General features: G+C 45.3%; 1 protein-coding gene across 4 annotated transcripts in view; it reads left to right on the top strand.

Annotated features, from left to right (window-relative positions):
* The window catches only part of CAMK1 (calcium/calmodulin dependent protein kinase I), a 94,701-nt gene that overhangs the window by 10,260 nt on the left and 64,905 nt on the right, over positions 1-19,536 (top strand). For all 4 annotated transcript variants that reach the window (XR_012788593.1, XM_075574385.1, XM_075574386.1 and 1 more), the window contains exon 2: positions 9,202-9,340. Coding sequence is in view for 3 of the 4 variants with exons in the window: in XM_075574385.1 (XP_075430500.1) it covers positions 9,255-9,340 (86 nt within the window). In the remaining variant the exon portion in view is untranslated. The remainder of the gene's footprint in view (positions 1-9,201; positions 9,341-19,536) is intronic.

Below are 19,536 nucleotides of genomic sequence, written 5' to 3'. Positions count from 1 at the left end.
CTGGTTAAGTCTTCCCTGTTCACTCTGCTTACCTACAATACCTACAAGAACATGACTTGGTAGATTCTGTTGCATCCTGTACTTAAACAGCCATCTTAAGGAAGCCTCCCCCTCCTGCCCATATCACAGGAATGATCTCGGAGCACTGCCCGTGTAGGAAGGATTTGCTCTTTATTCCATGCGCCGGGCAACTGCCAGGAATTTTGTCATGTTCATGACCTAAATCTATAAGAGGGATTCACAGTAATAGTGAATTAACATAGCAGGGAACCGGCCCCAGAGTTAAATAAAATCCCTATTTCAGGGAAATCCCGACCGCTGGAGATTCCATTTGGGTTCATCATGTAAAGTCCTTTCCTGCGGCCCAGATCTGAAACAAATATTGCAAAGGAAAGGGGTGAGGTCCTTCAGTGGCCAAGGGGAGAGTGTTGACACGGATACCAGTGTTGAGTTCTTCATTGATCCTCTTTGGGAAAAGTTTTGTGGGGTGGAAGAGATGGTATTTGTTAAAACATGTATGTATACTAGGTATTATTGTGGGGTCAGGTGGCTGCAGTGATGAATAAAATAAGCATGGCAGACCTGGGTATGTGTGTGACTGAGGGGTAAACTTCAAAGCGTCTGGTCTAAAGAAACTGGACTGCACCTGTCCACTACTTGAGCTATTTTTAGGGAAATCAGCTAAAACTGCAAAACCACCGGGTTCCTCGCTGTGTCATATATGGTTTGAACTTTCTGTACTTTTCTCAAAACTTTTTGTTGTTGAAGAAATTGTATTTTAAAGCGACAGTTTAGCCCAGAGAAATGGATCTACAGTATGCTGAAGATGAAAAGCTTGCAAAGACTCCTGGGTAATATCCCCGCTGAATTTCTCCCTGCATTGGGAAGATTAGCCGCTGTGGGGTAATTGGTACTGATGCAACAAATGAAGGGTAAATACAGCACTGTTTGAGATTAAGGCCTCTTCTCCTGTGAAAGGGTGTTTCAGGCCCCTCTGGAAGCAAAGAGTCAACACAGCAGTTCATTATAGAAAGTATTTTGCCTTTTATAAATAATATAATATGTTCTGGAATGCCTTCCTTCAGGATTTGGACAATGTATACAGTATTTTCTTAGTTTTCACGTTTCTCGATTTTTAACTTGTATTTTATTGTGTTTTTTATTTATTTTTCAGCATATTTAGTGGGGTACAGAAAAGAAAAAGGGGAGACAAGGGAATAGGTACAATAGTCATCTTGGTACATTGCAATTTCATAAAGGTATTGATATTTGGTATTTTGTAGCGGGGGTAGTAGGAAGATGAAACTGGGGGAGAGGCGGAGGGTAATGTTGTAATTTGGTTAACTACGGTCTATAAAGTGTCATATGTTAAAAATGTACACCTTGAGAAAATCTCCAAATTGGGTCATCTTAGGCGTTCAAATACTTTCTTTCTATCATTGTGTTCAGTGATTAAACTGCAGCAGGAAGGGGAAGCGGTGCTTTGCATTGGAGTATTTGATAAGGATGGAAAAGCAATGTGTCGTCACGAAGAAACTATTTTAGGAGCACGGGATAATGTAGGGTTTTGTTCTATCATTCCACCTGCATTCCATGGACTTCCAAGCTTTACTGGTCTGTCTCCATCATGACTAAATGTACAGAACACCCTGTACCAATGTACAGAACACCCGTGTACAAGCCGCCCTTCAGGAAAACATCATTTAGTTATTGAAGACAGAAGTAAAAGAAAAACCTTGACATTCCTCAACTACCTGTAAACACTAAGACTTGGCAGACTTTAGTTCCAAAGCAATTAATGTCTCCATCCCTCGAGGCCAGTTGAGTTTTTTGAGATCTCTCATGCGTCATAGAGATGTGGGAGAACTAGGTGTATGTCTACAGTAGCTGTATTATGAATATTCATTGTACCGTGTGATGGAATCGCATCAAAGGCAGCCCCCATGCTCCCTTCCTCTTTATGCTGCCAAGCTCTGGATATAGGGCAACAAATAAGGTAGAAGACGCAGCAAAGCGAGACCATGTTGTAGACTGCAGTTATTATTTGTATTATCTTTCATGTATTGGACAAAGATTATAGAAGTTGGGTTCTAAATGGATGTGCAGCTCAACCCCGTTATAACGCGATCCGTTACAACGCGAATCCGCTTATAACGCGATGCAAGCGCGGCTCCCAATTTTCGTATTTATGAATACTTTACAACACGATTATTGGTATCTTAAATACTTTATTGTACAATGCACACAATTGTACATTATTTCTAACGCGATCCGCTTATAACGCGATGTGATTCTTTGGACCCCAAGCACAGCGTTATAAGGGGGATGAGCTGTATTTGCAGATAGTAAGATGAGTTTATAGGACCTTGCAAGTCTCGGATGTGCCAGAGTTGAGGGCCAGTATATAGTTCATATGAGCCATGCAGAAGACATGTGTGGTGTATGGAAAGCTCATGAGTTTGCTACAATCTCAGAAGAACTCATCTTGGTCAATGTCAAAATAACCCTACTTGCAAAATGATGTTATAATATTTGGCATTAACTGCATTCGGTCCAAGGAGCTTCACCTCGATCCTCAAGAGGCTTATAATATCTTGTCATCCGGTACAGAACAACACATTCTATAGGGCACTTTGACCCCTACGCATACACAATTTTCCAGTGGGTATATAAATCCGCAACATTATAGACCAGCCCAAGCATCCTCACTGTTAGCCTCATGTGCCTTCTTTCCACCCATTGGTATACAATATGATACATTGTGTGCAGTCTACTGGGAAGGAGGTTTGGGCGAGGGTCAGTGAATGGGAGAAGCAGATGGTGGTTGTTTGGGATAATGAAGGGCAATAGATGGGCTAGGATGCTAGGAGAGGACATGGTTGAATATTCTGGATGGAAGCTTGATCATTTGCAAACCTGTTTTTCAGTTTACTGTAATATCAATATCGTTATCGTAAAGAGCTACACTGTATAATATATACAGTGGAGTTCTAGAAGTGCAATGTATATATGTGGAATTTATCAGACACACTTCACTGGCCCAAACAGCTAACAATCTAATTTTGTGTGCCCTGCCCACAATGGAAAACAGATGACACTGGGTTTTGAGCCGGGGTCAACCTCCTTATTGTAACTTCTCATGCGTTTTAACTCTCTCACTGCCAGAGGAGGCTGCCATTTAAATTCTGGCAGCCAAGGGGCTACATTTTAGGACTAGAGGGCAAGGGGGTGTACAGTCAGCTTCAGAGGTTTCATAGCAGCAACGGAGGTGCTCGATCGGATGGGCGGCAGTATGGGTGTACAGTAGAAATCTTCCCAGACATGCATTAGCGCTGCTGTTGTCATGGCAACGTGTGAGATGGAGTTATTTAAAACAAAAAAAAAACAAAAAGGTTGATTTAAATTTATTCGGTGGGTGGGGGGGTAGGGTGAGAGAGAGAGAGAAAGAGATCATGAACCTGGAATATCCGAATTGGAGGATAGGTAAAGAATTTAGGGAGGGGAGAGGGAAGCCACAGGATGGTAACACTGCTTTTTTATTTTTTATTTAGAAACTTAAAAATTTCACAGGTTGAAAAATATATATATTTGCAGTGTAACAGGATTAAATAAAATAAAAAGTTCCCTTATTACATCTGTTAATGTGGAAAGAACCGTTTGAAATGGTGTTTGTAACAACGTTCAAAAGGAAGAAGGCACCCTTGGGATATAACTTTTTTTTTGGGGGGGGGGGGAGGGGGGGCGATTAGGGTAATGGCATTAACCCGTCACTGCCTGTGAGTTTGTCGAGCAGTAATAGACTTGCATGAAATCTTTTAGCGAGCCCTGCCTGGGAGTGAAGGTTTTCTGTTTGCTTATACTGTATGAGTTTAAAACATGAAGAAAACAGAATGGAAAAAAAAATCAGATAACAGATCTAATTTTAACAGCTCTCGATGTGCGAAAAAACGTCTGATCTGGTCACAGTGTGGTGTTTATTCTGGATAAGAGCGTAAAGGTTATTTTAGTTGTCTATGGTGTATTGGTATATATATATATATATTTTTTTTTTTTAATATATATATATATATATATATACAGTATGTACAGTATATATGTATATATATATATATTTTAAATATTACTTGTGAGCACATTCACGTCTTACACAGGTCTAGAACCCTGCTGTTCACCATTATCACTTAGCATACAGTGTGTATATATACTGTACACACACACACACACACACACACACACACACACACACACACACACACACACACACACACACACACACACACACACACACACACACACACACACACACACACACACACACACACACACACACACACCTTGCCAGAATATTCGATGATAAATGGACTGGTAACGTTAAACTTGATGTTTCATTGTATTTCGTGTCTGTATATGTATTCTGTTCCAGTGCCACTGCTCCTATTAGGTTAATGCAATCAGTATTCGCGCTGCACTTCGCAAAGGATCATTAACATTGGGATGGTAAACCGCCTGCCCAGGCAAGTCACGTGGGGTCAGGGCTTGGGGTCTTCTCCAGGGAGGGGAAGAGGGGGGGGGGAGTTAGAAAAAGAAACCGCACTTCCATGTAAAAATCCCAGAATTTGTATCCGCTTTATTTGCAGTTTTCGGCCATGAAATAACGCGCCATTCAGCACTTGGCGCGCCTGGGATCGGAGAGCTGGGATTTCTTGTAGGTTTACTTCCTTGACATGCTGTACAATTGGCAAAATATTAGGGTTAGAAGAACGAGTAATGACTGATAGGGAAACGGCTTAACACCTTCCCTGCCAGAGAGTCACGCGTTGCATAGCAGGCCCCTTTGGTGAATGGCTAAATACCTATACACAGAACAAATACACCCGCCTCTCCATTACAGTATAATAATAGGATTTGTGGACTATGAATTGAATTTCATTTAATTAGTCTGTCCCACTTTTGTCCCCCCCCCCCTCCTCTTCTTGGAGAACGCCATATTTCACCTTTTGTCGGCACCAAATATTCACAATGTTAACGGTTTAACATTGTGATGCAGTTGGGCGCAAGAAGTGGCGCAGTAATTTAAAGCGCTTCATTGATGCACCTCCCCCTGTGGGTTTCAGGCTCGTCAAGTGCTGAGCGGGTCGGGTATTGGATAGGGCAGGGGTTTGTAACTCCAGTTCTCAAGTCCCCCCCAACATGTCAGGTTTTCAGGATATCCCCGCTTCAGCACAGGTGGCTCAATCAGACCCAGCTTCAGCACAGGTGGCTCAATCAGTCCTTGCTTCAGCATGGGTGGTCTTTGACTGAGCCTCTGTTTGAGCCACCTGTGCTGAAGCTGGGATATCCTGAAAAAGTGACTTGTTAAGGGGGCTTGAAAATTGGAGTTGAGCACAATGTGTTCCCCTTGCTTTGGGGATTTGCATACCAGCTTTTCTAGAGACTTGAAAAACAGGCCCAGCTAGTTTCCCGGGCGAAAACAAATTCTCGGGAGAGTTTGCCGGTCGCTCATGTGCAACCAGAGCTTTCCGGTCGCAAATGAGCAAGAGCAGCCGGCAAGTGCCGATCGCGCATGCACACTAGCAGCCGGGATGGGCCGATCGGGCATGCGCGGCCGGCAAGTGCTCTTTGCGCATGCGGAGTCGGTGCTCGCCAGCAGCACAGAAAAGTTGGGACAGAGCTTGAAAAACCGGGACTGTCCCGGCTAAACTGGGACGTCTGGTCACCCTAACTTTGGGATATTTCCTGTAAACTTCTTAGGTTATGAACCATGTGAACTGACAAGTTCCTGTGCAGGTTATGACAGGGCGTGTGCAGGTTATGACAGGGCGTGTGCAGGTTATGACAGGGCGTGTGCAGGTTATGACAGGGCGTGTGCAGGTTATGACAGGTTCCTGTGCAGGTTATGACAGGTTCCTGTGCAGGTTATGACAGGGCGTGTGCTGGTTATGACAGGGCGTGTGCAGGTTATGACAGGGCGTGTGCAGGTTATGACAGGGCGTGTGCAGGTTATGACAGGGCGTGTGCAGGTTATGACAGGGCGTGTGCAGGTTATGACAGGGTGTGTGCAGGTTATGACAGGGCGTGTGCAGGTTATGACAGGGCGTGTGCATGTTATGACACTGCGTGTGCAGGTTATGACAGGGTGTGTGCAGGTTATGACAGGGCGTGTGCTGGTTATATGACAGGGCGTGTGCAGGTTATGACAGTGCATGTGCAGGTTATGACAGGGCGTGTGCAGGTTATGACAGGGCGTGTGCAGGTTATGACAGGGCGTGTGCAGGTTATGACAGGGCGTGTGCAGGTTATGACAGGGCGTGTGCAGGTTATGACAGGGCGTGTGCAGGTTATGACAGGGCGTGTGCAGGTTATGACAGGGCGTGTGCTGGTTATGACAGGGCGTGTGCTGGTTATGACAGGGCGTGTGCAGGTTATGACAGGGCGTGTGCAGGTTATGACAGGTTCCTGTGCAGGTTATGACACTGCGTGTGCAGGTTATGACAGGGCGTGTGCAGGTTATGACAGGGCGTGTGCTGGTTATATGACAGGGCGTGTGCAGGTTATGACAGGGCGTGTGCTGGTTATATGACAGGGCGTGTGCTGGTTATATGACAGGGCGTGTGCTGGTTATATGACAGGGCGTGTGCAGGTTATGACAGGGCGTGTGCTGGTTATATGACAGGGCGTGTGCTGGTTATATGACAGGGCGTGTGCAGGTTATGACAGGGCGTGTGCTGGTTATATGACAGGGCGTGTGCTGGTTATATGACAGGGCGTGTGCTGGTTATATGACAGGGCGTGTGCTGGTTATATGACAGGGCGTGTGCAGGTTATGACAGGGCGTGTGCATGTTATGACAGGGCGTGTGTTCCTTGGAAATGTATTTGAAAGCAACAGTCTATTCTAAGAACATTTTATTTCCGGCTATCTGAGATTCTAAAAATAATGTGGGATTTATGACGGCGGGGGCGTTAACATGTGAAAATAAATGTTCTTTTCCAGGGGTAGCTCACTGGTAATGTCATTTCCTTTTGAAATGGGTGAACCCAGCCTTGAATCCCGGTGTCGGCTCCTTGTGACCTTGGGCAAGTCACTTTATCTCCCTGTGCCTCAGGCACCAACATTAGATTGTAAGCTTCACGGGGCAAAGCCACTGCCAGTGCTATATAAGAAGGGCAGAATGAATGGGTAAAGTCTGTATTATCTTATTTAGGGTTCAAGTTTACACGCTACCAACCTATCAGGCATCGGCTTGCTTTCAAAGCCAGTTTCCAACTGGTCCATCTCTTTCCTGGTAGAAGTGATAAGAGGGAATGTTTCCTTGGTTACAAAATAGTGCTTTTCTGGTGTAAAACGGGAGCAAAAATCCTATGCTGGATTTGCAGTCATAACTTCTCATGGAAGAAAATTCCATTGGAAATGGTAATAACAGCAAATAGTAATATATTTAATAATAAATTATATTTAAAGCAGCAATTCTCCCTCTCCCTCCCCCAAAGGCTATTCGGGTTAAACTCATAAAAACGTTAGTATACTGCCTCCTACTCTCGTCTTTTTTTGTTGTTGTTTGTTTTAGATGCTTTTTTTTTTTTTAGTGTTTCAAAATCATGATTTTCTTCATCAGTAGCATCTGAGGTTGTTACCATGGTAACCTTGAAGTCTTCGCTCGTATCTCCCGAACGGAGCAGCGAATTTTAAAAATAAAAACATCGCCGGAAAAGGGCATGGACAGATAAGTAAAGACGCAAGATTAACTTGAAAAAAGTCCCCCGGTATTCACAATAGTAATGTTTGATTCGAAATGGTTCTGGCATATTTTTTTTTTTAATGGGTCTTTTCTATTCTGAATTGGCAGCAGAAAAGTGTTTTATGGAATTTACTGTGACATATTACAATAGGAAAACCTTTTTCATTCTCTCCGGTCTATGGCAGACCGTCTGTGTTGGCTACAATGGAATGTTTGACTTGGATCCCTTACAAAAAACATTTCAAGGGCTTAACAGGTCCCCATGGTGGAAGGGACAAGAATGCCTAGTCTCCAACTTCTTGGGATGTTGGCTAACCAGAGTGGCTTATTGGAGATCTCCCAGTCTTTTGAGAAAATGCTCAAGGGTGCAGACTATTATAAAGTGTCTTCAAGAAAATACATTTATTTGAAAGCAGGAAAATGATAGGACATTTCAGTTTGGTGAGTTGAATATATTAGTTCAGTGAGACAGTAGATTGTATGGAGTAACTTCCACTGCTTTTCTGCCTTCGTTTGCAATGTATTGAAATAGAAAGCTGCGTCACAGACTGAAATAAACTGCACAGAGATTGGCGCTTTGTGGAGAAGGTTGAGTCAGTCCTTTGATTACACGGGGTGTTTAGTCAGACTCACAAGTAACCTCCACATCTAATCCCTAATGGTAGAAATCAGTAACATCCTAGTGGTGAATTAGCATAATAACCCATGTTTATAATTACAAAGTATATTGATGGTGATCAGGTCATTCATTTTAATACTTGACTAAGTGGTGATACAGTCTCTTGATAGTAGGCATGGTGCAAAGTAAAACAGCATTGAGTATGCACACTAACCCTCGCCTATGGCTCATTCCACTCATAGATCAATTACCCCAAAACTCATGAATAGGTCTAACCACTGCCCACTCCGAATGAACTCCATCCCATTCCCAACAGCCACAGACAAATCCCTTCTGGAGTTGGCATTTCTTAGTTAATGTCTTGCTGCATGTTCGGTGGCAATGTCAACAAGCACAAAATGGAATGAGCACCGATATTTTCACCTAATTGTTTGTATTTAAACAAAAAGATTTACACCGGATATTAATGCATGTCGTTCTGTTTTAATCATAATTACTGAATAACCCTAAAAGGATTTGGGGCTTTATTTACTAAGCAGTCTTCTGCCATAAGACACGTTTCCTGCCCTTGGAAGGAACCTTACAACCCATTCAAGTCCATAGGCTGTAAGATGTCTTCCAGTGCCGGAGGTATTTTATGGCAGAAGATTGCTTTGTAAATATGGGTCCTGGTCCGTAATTTATCAGAACTCTTCTTTCTTAAAACCAGGCACAGTAAAACTTTTCTTAATAGTTCTTTAACAGATGTGTTCAGTTGTAGGGTACCCAACCAAGAAATGCACTTCCATGAAAACCCCAACTTTTAAGTGTGTACAACTAACCATAAATCTATGTTCATTCCCAGATTTGAAGGCCAGCTATACCAGTCTCTGAAGGGGCAAAGAGAGCGCTTTCAGGATGCCCCTGGGAGAAGATGGGCCAAGTTGGAAGAAGAGAGCTGAAGACATAAGAGATACTTATGAGTTCCGCGATGTTCTAGGAACGTAAGTAGTGATGACTGGGGAGAGGGAGGTGATGTTTATTGGTGGGCATGGCCTTTAAACTCTTTGCAGGTAAGTGTGGTGGCCAACTCCAGTCCTCAAGGGCCACCAAGAGGTCAGGCTTTCAGGACATACCTGTTCGTGGTCTTTGAGGACTGGAGTTGGCCACCCCTGTGATATAGTATCTTTGAAAAGTTCATACATACTTCAGTGCTTCCTAGGCGTTTGTTCCTCCTGAAGTTGATGCCACATACACTTGGACAAATATTAAATTCCTCAGTGAATATTCAGAGAAGTCATTTCTCAGCACATGGCTTCAAAATTGCTGCTCCCATCGGCACCTCCACCCTCCAAATTCCAGCTTTATTCCTAACAGTTTAATTATAGGGAGTTTCTTGTTGATTCCTCCACAAAACTTGCTCTTTTGATATCCTCAATCTCTATTTGTGTTTGTCAGGAAAAGTAAAGGCAAGAGAAAAGTAGTTTGATCCCAGAGAAAAGCAGATTTGTTGCAGATTGTGATACCTTTTAGTGGACTAATGTTGGTTTTCTTCATAGAGGAAATGAGTGTGCAGAGCGTTTGAAACTGCATACGTTTCTTCAAGTGTACTTAAAGAAAGGGAACACATATTTTGAGGTGTGTGTGTGTGTGTGTTGCAGCTGTCTGCCCTATATTAAAAACTAGATTTAAAAAAAATTAATTGCTGTTTTTTTTAATGACGTAATTGAGTCCTTTTTCCCCCCTGTATGGGCCATGCTTGGGTAACAAGGTAGCATCCTGATACAGACTTTGTTGTAAATTCATTTGTAAGGGGGCTGCTGCATTAAATTCCTACCCAAGGTGGGACAACTGAAGAGTGACATCTCTAGATGTGTTGGAGATCGAGGAGCAGTCAGGCAGGAGAGGGAGAGCAGGACACTGCCGGCAGGACCTTGGAGACAGGAGTGGAAGGAGAACACTACCGACAGGACCATGGTGACAAGAAAGGGAGGACACTGCCCGCAGGATCTTGGAGATAGGAGAGGGAGGAGGGCAATGCCAGTAGGACCTTGTAGACAGGTGATGGAGGAGGACACTGCCAGCAGGACTTTGCAGACAGGTGATGGAGGAGGACACTGCCGGCAGGACCTTACAGACAGGAGAGGGAGGAGGACACTGCCAGCAGGACTTTGCAGACAGGTGATGGAGGAGGACACTGCCAGCAGGACCTTGCAGACAGGAGAGGGAGGAGGACACTGCCAGCAGGACTTTGCAGACAGGTGATGGAGGAGGACACTGCCGGCAGGACTTTGCAGACAGGTGATGGAGGAGGACACTGCCGGCAGGACCTTACAGACCGGTGATGGAAGAGGACACTGCCAGCAGGACTTTGCAGACAGGTGATGGAGGAGGACACTGCCAGCAGGACCTTGCAGACAGGAGAGGGAGGAGGACACTGCCAGCAGGACTTTGCAGACAGGTGATGGAGGAGGACACTGCCAGCAGGACCTTGCAGACAGGAGAGGGAGGAGGACACTGCCAGCAGGACTTTGCAGACAGGTGATGGAGGAGGACACTGCCAGCAGGACCTTGCAGACAGGAGAGGGAGGACACTGCCAGCAGGACCTTGGCGACAGGAGAGGGAGGAGGACACTGCCGGCAGGACCTTGGCGACAGGAGAGGGAGGACACTGCCAGCAGAACCTTGGCGACAGGAGAGGGAGGACACTGCCAGCAGAACCTTGGCGAAGGATCCATTTAACTGATTTTCTCACTTCCTCCTGTGACGGGAATTACAGCTGTTTATAGATTGTGAAAACTTGGAACCAAAACCTTCGCTTTGAGATACTGTAACTGTGCCTGTTTTTCTACAGAGAACCGCAAAATACACTACATTCCAAAACAGGGGAAAAAATAGTCCAAAGAGACTTCCGGGGGACAAATCTAACCGCAAAAACGAGAGGCATACGTTTGGACGCAGATTAATAGTGGCCCAGGCTCCTGTTAACCCTTCACTGCCAGATGAAGAGCAAAACATTGTCACAAACATATTTTCTCACAGATATACGGAAATCCCAAACCTCAGTTGTAACATAGAAGCATAAACACATAGAATGTGACGGCAGATAAGAACAGCTTTGACGCCCCCCTCCCAATCCCCAGTCCGCCCATTTTCCTATCTGTTGTAAACCTCAGGCCCTACTTGATGCTGGGCTTTCTTTCATACTTAGCCTTATGTGTATCCTAAGTATGAGCCCCTACCACCCAAGGTTGCCAGGTGTCCAGAATTGAACTGGACTGTCCTTTACTTGGACACTGTCCAGTAAAATATTAGACATGTATGTGTATACCGACCGATATTACCGCTCTGGATATAGTGACCTGACCGGCTATGGTGGGCCGTGGGAGAGAGCAGGGCTGCTGCTAGGGGGCTGGGCAGCTTCCTCCATCCTGATTGGCTGCTGCTGGCTAATGCAGCCAATTAGGAGGCGTCAGGAGCCTGGGGGTGGGGCCAAAGAGAGGAGGCAACAGCATGGCGCGAGAGCGTGCATGCTCCTCGAATGCGTCGCTCCTTTCCCCATTGTGTCCAGTATTTTTGGAGAAGCCACCTGGCAACCCTATCCTCTGCTAGGAGGCTACTGCAGGAATCCACCACCCTTTCCATGTAATACCAACTCACGTTTCCCCCTTAGCTGCCACCCTCCAGCTTCTGAGAATGATCTCATGTTCTAATTCTTCTTTTTCTTGGAAATATGCTTCCCTCCTGTACTTTCTAAGTGTTTTGATAGCAAACGGGTAACTAGGACCTTGTTTTCAGTATGTAGTAATTACTTTGAACAATTCACTCCAGCAAACAGATCAGAACCAAATATTGCCTATTTCCTGCTAGCCAGGGAGCTAAAAATACAAACTAATCATGCATAGTTGGATACATTTTTGAAGTCCTCCAGGGACTGCCCTTTGAAAATTGAAGTAAACAAACGACAATTCGCTTTTGGAAATGAGTGCAGCCCGTTCTCTGATGGAGGAGGCCAGTGAAACAATAGATTTTGTTAAATAGTTGTGCTCCATGTGTTCTATCTGACCAAATCAATGCCAAGGCCGCCGCCGGCCTTTATCAGGCCCAAGACACAGTGTTGACCTTTGCCCCCAGATTGTTGAGGGGGGGGGGGGTAGAGATTAACAAGCCCTATCTGTCGATGGTAGGCATGGGCCCAGTCGAGAGGTGGAGGAAGGCCCAGCCTGAAGGTGGAGGAGGGCCCATCTGGGAGAGGGAGGAGGGAGGGCCCAGCTGCCCAGCCGGGAGGTGGAGGAGGGCCCAGCCGGCGTACAATCACGAAAGTCAATCCCGAGTTGCAGTCAGGCTCCACTTCTGGTATTGGCTGGGTGGTCCCCTAGACCCAAGACAGTTGTCCTAACTTGCTTCCCCCGCCTCCTGTTGGTGGCTCTGTCCTCTTCTCATCAAGTGTAATGGAATTGTTCCCTATCCAACAATATCCCAGCTTGAAACTGTGAACAATGGATGGACTTTGTACACCTAGGCTTCCACTGGGACAAGCAACGCATTGTGTTGAGAGAATGATTGACAAATGTCACTCATGGAAAGTGAGTGTTACTCACTGGTGGGCAGCCTGACTCAATCAGTAGCCTCATAGTTTACAATGGAGTCACATAATTATACCAGTAATGTTGAAAGTGGTTCATGACTGTGGCCTCTGTCGTGCCCCTTAGTAACATGCATTGCATGTTAGAGGTAAAGGCAACACTAATGGTGGAAGGTCGAGTGTACAGCTGCTTGGGTATGCAGGCTGCATTCCACACTCGTGTTGGCATACGATCATGAACTCACGTGCGCTGATCGAGTGCTATTCAAACGCCATCAGCTGATTCCACTCAGTGCGTTGCTGAGGGATAATATTACCCTCACGGGACCCTGTTCAGACCCTGAGTTATCACTGCTGCATTTTTACAGCTACAGGCCTTCTGCAATATCAGAATAGCTGGCTACCTGAGGAGGCGATGGACACAATCTTCATGGGTATAGTCCTTCCCTTGGCACATATTTTATTAACCGTATCACTGTGACCATCATAATCTACGGCAGACGAGGCAAAGCTGAGGGAGCCCTATGTGCATGTAGAAGTGAGGTACTACGTTGGGTCAATTTGAGATAATGGGGATATTTTTAATTGGTCTAAACAAGGTGTCCTGTGATGGGAATGTATTCTGTCATTATTTTTGTCACGTACCCTCTCCGAGTTTGCACAGAGATTTAGGGTGTGTTCTCCTGCATTTATCCGCCCCTCCCCCCCCGACACTCTAGTTGGTCATTTTGACATGCAGGGGGTGTGGATCTGCCAGATGACCTTATTTAACAGTTAGGTGTAGAAGAAGATTGGCCATCACCTCCCCCTTTTTATAAATAAGAACTTTCTAAAATGAGTTCAAAATATGATATTTGTCTTTGAAGAAGAGCGGTGGAGAAGGAGCGGCTCAGTGAGACACTGACTGGCACTGAGTGTGAAGCAGGGGAACCTGGTTCAATTCCCGGTATCTGCTCCTAGTGACCTTGGGCAAGTCACTTTATCTCCCTGTGTCTCAGACACCAAAAAATAGATTGTAAGCTCCACAGGGCAGGGACCTGTGCCTGCAAAATGTCTGTGTAAAGCACTGCATAAAACTAGCAGCGCTATACAAAAACATGCTATTATTATTTAAAAAAAAAAAGACAAATGAAGACCTCAGTCACCTACTTTTAACCGATTAAATCTATTACTACCATTTGTAAAATGTGGTTCTACTTGGGAGAACACCCTTAGTGCACCCAAAAAGCAAACGCCACTGGTGTGGCCAGCGTTTGCACGCTTGATCGCACCTGCAGGAAAGTTTCTGTTGGAAGCCGGCGTTCAAAACCCAATCTTTACCGCAGGAAAAGTGAATCCCGAACGTCATGTGGTTGTGCACCTGGTATTGGGAGGGCAGCTATTTCTAATGTGCATGCGAAAGATTAGCACGTTAGGAACTAGATAAACATATTAAACCGCTAAGTAAATGTTTGGAGAGCACATACAGTCTGCTCGCACAAACCCTGGTTAAAACTCAGCGGCAACAGAGACATGCTGAGCTGACGTCCTACCCATAGCTTGTTCTTGGTTCATCTGGCTGAAACCTTTTTATCATGCACGGCACAATGCACTGCAAGACCCATTGGCAGTGAATGAGTTAAGGGTGGACTCTAACGTGGCTGCTTCAGCCAATTTACAGTTTTTAAATGTGTTTTTTTTTCTTCTACATTTTTAGCCATTTTGGTTTTTAGTTTAAAAAAAAAAATCACCATTTTCATTTTTCTTTTAAATTGCTGAAACCGGCCTTCTGTGTAAGCCATTTCTTAATGAGATGGATTCTCATTCTGCAGGAAATAAGTCGCTCCAGTCTCTGTACAGGATGTGCGCGTTGCTCAAAAGTATTGACGTGAAATAATTTGAACGTTGATATCCATTCCGCGCCCTGCACTATTCTCTTCTTCTAGCTACCAGCGCATGTTCTGCCATTTTATTGTGTTGTAAAAGTACAGAAAATAAAAATACCACGTCTCAGACAGGTAAAAGTGATAATATTAGGTTATTGGATCCTAAAAAGTGGGAAGAACTGTCTGGCAGCAAAGTGGTTCATATAAGGTTGGTGCATAGCAGGCTTGCAGACCTCAGCTGAACTGGCTTGGTTTGAATAGGATGAGCAGGAGGAGGAGGCTGTATGCAGGATAACAGTCTTCCCTTTGTGTCCGGGGCACTGTGACAGTGAAAGTAATTCTGTACCTTCTACAGAACTCGGTGTCAGAGACTTTCTAAGGCTCTTACACTGGATTATTGTGTTAATTAAAGATCATGGATCAGGCTGGAAGGATAAGCAGGATTCGGACCAACTTGAAGCTGCTGGTGTGTAATACACAGTGCAAGTTCTGGGCACACTCGCCGGCCGCCATGATTATATTGCTAGTGGTTTCTGGGATGCAATATACCTACATGTCTTGGACAACCAGGAGAGACAATAATCTGGTCTTGATCTGAACCTCAGCCAAATTGTTTTTAGGCAAGACTAAGGAATTGACAAATGTAAGAAAGCACTAATATCACAGAGTTTCCTTGGCTAACCCCAGTACCTGGCCTCATTTGGTGTTCCCTGAGCACAAAGTGAAAACGCCCCTCCCTCCAAAGGTAGTAATATGTCTGTACAGTGAGGATAGTAATTTAATGGTACAGTGAGAATTGGAATAATATTAATATGATGGTACAGTGAGCTTTGTTAGTGTAGAAATATAAAGGTGCAGTTAGACTTCGGAGGGCAGTGATATAATGGTACAGTGAGCATTGGGAGGGTAGGGATGATATAATGGTATAGTGAGCCTTAAGAGGGTAGGAATATAATGGTACAGTGAGCACTGGGAGGGTAGGGGTATAATGGTACAATGAGCATTGGAAGGGTGGGGATATAATGATATAGTGAGCATTAGGAGGGTAGGGATATAATGGTATAGTGAGCATTGGGAGGGTAGGGATTTAATGGTACAGGGAGCACTGAGAGGGTAGGGATATAGTGGTATAGTGAGCATTGGGAGGGTAGGGATATAGTGGTATAGTGAGCATTGGAGGGTAGGGATATAATGGTATAGTGAGCATTGGGAGGGTAGGGATATAGTGGTATAGTGAGCATTGGGAGGGTAGGGATATAGTGGTATAATGAGCATTGGAGGGTAGGGATATAATGGTACAGTGAGCACTAGGAGGTTAGGGATATAATGGTACAGTGAGCATTGGGAGGGTAGGGATATAGTGGTATAGTGAGCATTGGGAGGTTAGGGATATATTGGTACAGTGAGCATTGGGAGGGGAGGGATATAATGGTATAGTGAGCACTGGGAGGGTAGGGATATAATGGTACAGTGAGCATTGGGAGGGTAGGGATATAGTGGTATAGTGAGCATTGGGAGGGTAGGGATATATTGGTACAGTGAGCATTGGGAGGGTAGGGGTATAATGGTACAATGAGCATTGGAAGGGTAGGGATATAGTGGTATAGTGAGCATTGGGAGGGTAGGGATATATTGGTACAGTGAGCATTGGGAGGGGAGGGATATAATGGTATAGTGAGCATTGGGAGGGTAGGGATATAATGGTATAGTGAGCATTAGGAGGGTAGGGATATAATGGTATAGTGAGCATTGGGAGGGTAGGGATATAATGGTACAGGGAGCACTGGGAGGGTAGGGATATAATTGTATAGTGAGCATTGGGAGGGGAGGGATATAATGGTACAGTGAGCGTTGGGAGGGTAGGGATATAATGGTACAGTGAGACTTGGGAGGGTAGGGATATAATGGTACAGTGAGCGTTGGGAGGGTAGGGATATAATGGTACAGTGAGACTTGGGAGGGTAGGGATATAATGGTACATTTAGCATTGGGAGGGTAGGGATATAGTGGTATAGTGAGCACTGAGAGGGTAGGGATATAATGGTACAGTGAACATTGGGAGGGTAGGGATATATTGGTACAGTGATTATTTGGGAGGGTAGGGATATAATGGTATAGTGAGCATTGGGAGGGTAGCGATATAATGGTATAGGGAGCATTGGGAGGGTAGCGATATATTTGGACAGTGAACATTGGGAGGGTGGGGATATTTTGATACAGTGAACATTTGGGAGGGTAGGGATATAATGGTACAGTGAGCACTGGGAGGGCAGGGATATAATGGTACAGTGAGCGTTGGGAGGGGAGGGATATAATGGTACAGTGAGCATTGGGAGGGTAGGAATATAATGGTACAGTGAGCATTGGGAGGGTAGGGATATAATGGTACAGTGAAGATTGGGAGGGTAGGGATATAATGGTACAGTGAGCGTTGGGAGGGTAGGGATATAATGGTACAGTGAGCATTGGGAGGGTAGGGATATAATGGTACAGTGAGCGTTGGGAGGGTAGGGATATAATGGTACAGTGAGCACTGGGAGGGTAGGGATATAATGGTATAGTGAGCATTGGGAGGGTAGCGATATAATGGTACAGTGAGCGTTGGGAGGGTAGGGATATAATGGTACAGTGAGCATTGGGAGGGTAGCGATATAATGGTACAGTGAGCGTTGGGAGGGTAGGGATATAATGGTACAGTGAGCATTGGGAGGGTAGGGATATATTGGTACAGTGAGCGTTGGGAGGGTAGGGATATAATGGTACAGTGAGCGTTGGGAGGGTAGGGATATAATGGTACAGTGAGCGTTGGGAGGGTAGGGATATAATGGTATAGTGAGCATTGGGAGGGTAGCGATATAATGGTATAGTGAGCATTGGGAGGGTAGGGATATAATGGTACATTGAGCGTTGGGAGGGTAGGGATATAATGGTATAGTGAACATTTGGGAGGGTAAGGATATAATGGTATAGTGAGCACTGGGAGGGTAGGGATATAATGGTACAGTGAGCATTGGGAGGGTAGGGATATAATGGTACAGTGAGCGTTGGGAGGGTAGGGATATAATGGTACAGTGAGCGTTGGGAGGGTAGGGATATAATGGTACAGTGAGCGTTGGGAGGGTAGGGATATAATGGTATAGTGAGCATTGGGAGGGTAGCGATATAATGGTACAGTGAGTGTTGGGAGGGTAGGGATATAATGGTACAGTGAGCGTTGGGAGGGTAGGGATATAATGGTACAGTGAGCGTTGGGAGGGTAGGGATATAATGGTACAGTGAGCGTTGGGAGGGTAGGGATATAATGGTACATTGAGCACTGGGAGGGCAGGGATATAATGGTACAGTGAGCGTTGGGAGGGTAGGGATATAATGGTATAGTGAGCATTGGGAGGGTAGGGATATAATGGTACAGTGAGCGTTGGGAGGGGAGGGATATAATGGTACAGTGATCACTGGGAGGGTAGGGATATAATGGTACAGTGAGCACTGAGAGGGTAGGGATATAATGGTACAGTAAGCATTGGGAGGGTAGGGATATAATGGTACAGTGAGCATTGGGAGGGTAGGGATATAATGGTACAGTGAGCGTTGGGAGGGTAGGGATATAATGGTACAGTGAGCGTTGGGAGGGGAGGGATATAATGGTACATTGAGCGTTGGGAGGGTAGGGATATAATGGTACAGTGAGCATTGGGAGGGTAGGGATGTAATGGTACAGTGAGCATTGGGAGGGTAGGGATATAATGGTACAGTGAGCGTTGGGAGGGTAGGGATATAATGGTACAGTGAGCATTGGGAGGGTAGGGATATAATGGTACAGTGAGCGTTGGGAGGGTAGGGATATAATGGTACAGTGATCACTGGGAGGGTAGGGATATAATGGTACAGTGAGTGTTGGGAGGGTAGGGATATAATTGTACTGTGAGCATTGGGAGGGGAGGGATATAATGGTACAGTGAGCGTTGGGAGGGTAGGGATATAATGGTACAGTGAACATTGGGAGGGTAGCGATATAATAGTATAGTGAGCACTGGGAGGGTAGGGATATAATGGTATAGTGAGCATTGGGAGGGTAGGGATATAATGGTACAGTGAGCGTTGGGAGGGTAGGGATATAATGGTACAGTGATCACTGGGAGGGTAGGGATATAATGGTACAGTGAGCGTTGGGAGGGTAGGGATATAATGGTACAGTGAGCGTTGGGAGGGTAGGGATATAATGGTACAGTGAGCGTTGGGAGGGTAGGGATATAATGGTACAGTGAGCGTTGGGAGGGTAGGGATATAATGGTACAGTGAGCACTGGGAGGGTAGGGATATAATGGTACAGTGAGCGTTGGGAGGGTAGGGATATAATGGTACAGTGAGCGTTGGGAGGGTAGGGATATAATGGTACAGTGAGCGTTGGGAGGGTAGGGATATAATGGTACAGTGAGAGTTGGGAGGGTAGGGATATAATGGTATAGTGAGCATTGGGAGGGTAGGGATATAATGGTACATTGAGCGTTGGGAGGGTATGGATATAATGGTATAGTGAGCATTGGGAGGGTAGGGATATAATGGTACATTGAGCGTTGGGAGGGTATGGATATAATGGTACAGTGAGCATTGGGAGGGTAGGGATATAATGGTACAGTGAGCACTGGGAGGGCAGGGATATAATGGTATAGTGAGCGTTGGGAGGGTAGGGATATAATGGTACAGTGAGCATTGGGAGGGTAGGGATATAATGGTACAGTGAGCGTTGGGA

The sequence above is a fragment of the Ascaphus truei genome, chromosome 17 (genome assembly GCF_040206685.1).
Source record: "Ascaphus truei isolate aAscTru1 chromosome 17, aAscTru1.hap1, whole genome shotgun sequence".
NCBI lineage: Eukaryota > Metazoa > Chordata > Amphibia > Anura > Ascaphidae > Ascaphus > Ascaphus truei.
The sequence above is the reverse complement of the archived record's forward strand: the minus strand, read 5'-3'. Positions and strand labels throughout refer to the sequence as shown.